We start from the raw sequence: 5,105 nt of genomic DNA, 5'->3' as shown, positions 1-5,105 counted from the left end.
CCCAACCAAGGGGTGCCGGGTGGGCTTCGCCCGTTTTGCAAACGTGTGGGTTTTGTCCACAAAGAGCGGATTACCGCCGGGTCGCGGGGGGTCGCCCACCAAAAATGCTTGCTGCAACGGCCCTTGCGGAAGCCACGGCGGGTTGGGCTTCCCGTGCGGATGCAGTTCAACTTCGTTGTGTCGACCAATGTGCGAGCGGTGCTTCTGTGGGAGCGCCACGGCTTCGCGGTCGTCGGTCGCCTCCCGGGGGCCTTTTGTCACCCAAGCGTGGGATATGTGGATGCGTTCGTGATGTACAGGTCGCTCCTCGACAACGAGCGCGAAACTGCACCAGCACAGGACGCATCGAGCGAGGCGGCTCGGCGACTTCGCGAATTTGATCTAAAGTGAGGGTGGGGTAGGGGAGAAGTACTCTTGAGGGCAACACATTGGACCAGCGCACGCGCCAACCGCACCATCCTTGTGTGCGTCCCGGGGCCGCACGTTCTGTGCCGTGCTGTCAGAGTGTGAGAGACGAGCGAGAGAGTTTTGTGTTAAGAGTTATAGAGAGAGATTTTCAGCACTTGAGACACATTGATCATTGTTTTCGCGGTTCTGTTAAAATTCTTTCACTTTTCGCCTCTATATCTATCTATCTATCTGAATCTGTTCACTATGTGCGGTGGAAACTCGTAACGACAGAACAGCGGGAAGGGGGATGACGATGTCCGCCCCCTCAACGCTCAAGTCGACTCAGGCTTCGGCCTCCTGGCGCGCCGCCTCCTCGCCGCCTCCCTCTGCGCCCCGCGCCGGCGCACGACGCGGCTCAACCGCCGCCGCCTGCGCGCCCTGCGCCTCACGCGGCGCCTCGGCGGTCCCTCGGCAGCTCTCGCCTCCGTTGGCGCGCGTGAGCGCCTCTGCGACGAGGAGGTCCTAGTCGAGCCGCGCGAGGGCGAGGGCGAGGATGGCGCAGAGGAGGGCGTACCCAACCGCGACGCCGTAGTAGACGGCGCCGAGCGAGCGCCTCCAGTACACGACGAGCAGCGCGACCGCCGGCACCTGCCCCGCCCAGGCCGGCGAGCAGCACCGCGCGCGTGCGGCCGGTCGCCATGAGCAGCCCCTCCAGCACGACGGCGAGGTTCATCGAGAGTGTGGCGAGGCAGAGCCTACCCTCGGACGATCTCGAGTGCGCTCGGTCTGATCTCGGGCGATCTCGCCACGGCGGCGAGGCAGGGCCCGAGAAAACAGACACGCCAAACGAGGGATGGGACGAGGACAGGGTCCCCACCTGCACGAGCAGGATTTTGGAAGGACGATCAGGGGGACAGGTGGGGCTCTCCTGCTCCTTGGCGAGGGGGAGTTGGCGGGGTGAATTCTTTGTTTTAGTCCGCGCCAGTCTGCGCCCTTGTCGTGCCAGTGTGCTGTGAGAGAGGCTTGTATCTTAAGAATTCTTTGTTTTGCGTGTTGGAAGCTCTGGCACTCGAGGTCGAGAATGGCGCTCGCTGTGGTTGCCGTCTTCTGCTCTGGCTTCCAGCGACTGCCCCAGCGGTTGCCGTCTTCTGCCCCGGTGCGGCCGGCCAGCCGTGCGGCAGCGTACATGGCACTTCCTGAGCTGTACGTGTACGATCACTGTCCCTTCTGCGTGCGTGTGCGCGTCGCGGCCGGCGTGCTGGGCGTTCCGCACAAGCTCGTCTTCATGGGGAACGACGACGTGGAGACGCCCACGGTTCGTCGCCTCGCACCGCGTCTCTATCCGCCACACCCATTGACCACACAGAGCGCTGCCGGACACACCCGCTTGCGGACGCTGCATGCTCTCCCACCTTGCTGCTGCGCCGTGCCGCCTCGAGCCGCCGCGCACTCTGGCAGGCAATGGTTGGCAAGAAGATTGCGCCCATCTGGGTGGACGAGGAGGGCCCGATGGCCGAGTCGCTCGACATCATCGCCAAGTTTGATGCCGGCGGACAGATCGCCCCTGCGTCGGGACGCACCGACCTCAAGGTGCCGCTGCTCCGAGAGTCAAACAGATAGACCGACAGACTCAAAGACGGGCAGATCCGGCAGGCAGGCAGGCAGGCAGACTGACAGGCAGCTCCAGCCCGCCACTGCCCTGTGTGACATCACGGCGCCGCCTCGCTGCCCCAGCGTAGACGCCTTTTACCCAGCGCAGACGACGGCGTCCCAGTGACAGTACAGCTTTGTGAGATTGTGAAAGGCCTGTGCGGCCCAACAGTGTATCACACATCCTCCGCTCGTCGCCGCCACACACCGCCCGTTCCTCCCTGCCGCCTCTGCCCTCGCCACCTCTGCCCTCGCCACCTCTGCCCTCGCCTCTGCCCTCGCCGCCTCTGCCCTCGCTGAGCCCGCCGTCTCCGCCGCCGCGCAGGCGTGGCAAAAGTCGGTCCAGACTCTGATGCGCAAGCTGCAGCGGCCGCGCTACGTGATGGTGCCGCTGCCCGAGTTTATGCAAAAGGCGGGGCGCGATGCTTTCGTCGCCAACCACCAGATGCCGCCGTTTGAAAAGAGCGAGTGGAAGGGCAACCCGGACATGCCCCTCGAGCAAAAGTACCAAAAGTACTCGGAGGCCTTCGCGCAGACCCCCGAGCTCCTGGCGGAGGCGAACGCGAAGGTGGCAGAGCTCGAGGGGATGATCCACGCGCCGGAGGCGTGCACGGAGGGCCTTGGCTTCTCGTACGACGATGTTGACCTGTGGGCACGGCTGCGCTCGCTGACGGTGGTGAAGGGCCTGCAGATCGGGCCAAAGACGCGCGCGTACCTCGACCACTTTGCAGAGGCGGGGGACGTCCCTCTCTACGACGTGATGGCTGTATGAGACACCACGCCCCCGCGAGCACGGCGGGGGCGCGAGCACGGCGCTCTGTCAGCGGCCTAGGAGCATAGTAGAAGAGGGAGGCCTGATGTGGCCGACGCAGTGGCCGGCCGGCAGCGTTATGCGACGGCCTAGCCGGTGTGAATTTCTTTCTTGTTGTTGTTCCGGCAAGATCCAACCCCCCCAAAACGTATAAAGGGGTTAAAAGCGAAAAGTGTGCGACACAAGAATCTATTTTCAAGAATCAAGACGATGAAGATCATTCGCCACAGCCGCTCGAAGCGACTCTGCCCCTAGAGAGAGACCCTCGGACCGCGGCGCACTCTCGGCTCCGCCTCGTAGTGTGAGGGAATTGCACCGCGCGCCGTGCGCTGGGGCTCCTGCCCGTCCGGGGTGTGGAGATGTGATGGCCGCGCCCCTCATGCCTTACGAGGTCACTTGCAATCCGCCGGCGTGGCAAGAAGAATGAGTCCACTTCAACTTCTACGCCCGATCGAGGGACGAGGGCAAACCGCGCGTACCTCCGATGGCGGACGGATCCCACATGTTGACGGAGCCCTGCCGCTGCAGGCGAGCAAGTCGTGCCTTTCGCGATCCTCCCCTGAGCTTTCCCCAGCTGACGGCAGCACATTGAGGGCAGGGACGAAGTCGGCACGACCGCCGTTCAGCTAGTTTCGCTACATCGGACGCCCACGTTTGATTGAGATTTTAGATGACGGATAATGTCACGACGGGCTGAGCTGTCGCCGCAGAATTCGTTTCGCGAGCAAGGTGACTGCCGCCCCGCTCATCCCCGAGCCCCCGGCCGCCGCCCCGCTCATTTCCCCGCGCGCGAGCACGCTGCGCCTGCCGCCGACCAGCGCTGCGCCGCGCAGCAGAGCCGGTCTGCCCTCCAAGCGGCGGGCTGCACAGCTCGCGCTCCGCACCCATACACGCATATGTCATATGTCGCAGCTTCCCACGCTCTCGCTCCAGCTGCCTCCTTCGCTCGCAGGTGTCGCATTCGGCACTCACACCCGTGCATCCGAGCCCACTCCTGCGCAGCGTGCTGGCCGTGTCCCTGCTGGCATCGGCACAAGCCACGCCCGCACGCCCCCGCCCTGGTCTCTGCTCAGCGAGCTTGCGATGACGAGTACAGACGCAGCCAGAAGCGTCCAGCTTGTCCCAACGCCAGACAGACGTCCCCATCTTGCCCGACCCATCTCTATGTCTCTTCTCTCCTCTTCTCCTCTCTTTCCGCCATGCGGCGGCGGCGCCTGAGACTGTGCACAATGGTAGGTACTCAAAATGCTCAAGGCTGTCTGCATCATGCTCGGCGTCGCGGTCAACGCCTTGCCCGCCGACATTGAGCTTGCCCCGAACGGGCGTGGCACCAATTTCGCGACGCTCGGCGGTTTGGGCTCGACGCTCGGCGAGGCCCTGCAGCGCCCCAGCTGCGGATACGTTTGCAAGTCAGCAAACGAGCCGGCCGGAGGGCAATGCTCGGTAATCGAGGGGGCGCTGGGTGCCGCCTACCCTGTCATGGACTACAGCGGCCCCTGCTTTCTGAATCTGTTCGCTGGGCTCGACAACAATTTCGGGGCGGACGTGAGCAAGTGCGATGCGTTTTCGGGCTTGCTCCTGTTCGACGAGCCGTACACGCAAGCTGGCCGGCAACCCCCACCCGCCGGGGATTGGGGCAACATGAGTTACATCGTAGACCAATGGAAGCAATTTGCCCAGACGAACAGCGCCATAATCATGCAGAAGCGAGCGGCAGGTATGAAGGTGACTGCCCCACAGTTCAGCTCGTACGCAGGGGGGCCAGTCCAACAGAAGCTGACAAACTTTTTCGCCACTTGCGGCGGAGCCTGCAGCGACGAGAACTCGCCGGCGAAGATCGACGTGATCGCGTTCAATGCATACCTGAACAGCATACACCCGTTGGATGGGCAAGTTCAGTGGGCCCAGAACACGGCGGCCGGATACAAATCGAGCTTCGGCAAAGAAGTCTGGGTTACCAACTACGGCATGCTCAACCAGCCTGGCCAAACGCGGGATGTGACGCCGGAAGATCAAGCGAACGTGATCAGCACAATCCCGGAAATCTCAGCCGCTTCCCGCGTTTATTACTTCTCGGCGGTGGACGTGTGTGGCCGTTCTCCCTCGGCCAACCCTCCTTGCGTGCCGATCAGCGTGAACTCGTTGACGAATCCAACGGTGAAGGCTGCCTTTTTGCAGATGTGCTCCGGCACTCCTCCCCAGTAAATCGGTACATAAATCTGGAGGAGAAATGTAAAGATAGTAAGGCACTCCC

At 63.1% G+C, this 5,105-nt stretch overlaps 2 protein-coding genes across 2 annotated transcripts; both read left to right on the top strand.

Annotated features, from left to right (window-relative positions):
• Positions 1 to 159: 159 nt before the first annotated feature.
• EMIHUDRAFT_252824 (hypothetical protein) lies at positions 160 to 385 on the top strand (the record flags this gene model as incomplete). The annotated part of the gene is made up of 2 exons (XM_005787061.1): positions 160 to 235; positions 300 to 385. 2 exons carry the CDS (start codon positions 160 to 162, stop codon positions 383 to 385), a joined length of 162 nt encoding a protein of 53 aa, XP_005787118.1.
• Positions 386 to 1,470: 1,085 nt separating this feature from the next.
• On the top strand, positions 1,471 to 3,012 carry EMIHUDRAFT_447067 (hypothetical protein; the record flags this gene model as incomplete). The annotated part of the gene is made up of 3 exons (XM_005787060.1): positions 1,471 to 1,705; positions 1,849 to 1,980; positions 2,366 to 3,012. Coding segments are annotated over 3 exons (814 nt in total), but the record flags the coding sequence as incomplete, so codon positions are not given.
• Positions 3,013 to 5,105: the final 2,093 nt, after the last annotated feature.

Source organism: Emiliania huxleyi (genome assembly GCF_000372725.1).
Source record: "Emiliania huxleyi CCMP1516 chromosome Unknown EMIHUscaffold_1463, whole genome shotgun sequence".
Classification (NCBI taxonomy): Eukaryota; Haptophyta; order Isochrysidales; family Noelaerhabdaceae; genus Emiliania; species Emiliania huxleyi.
The sequence above is the reverse complement of the archived record's forward strand: the minus strand, read 5'-3'. Positions and strand labels throughout refer to the sequence as shown.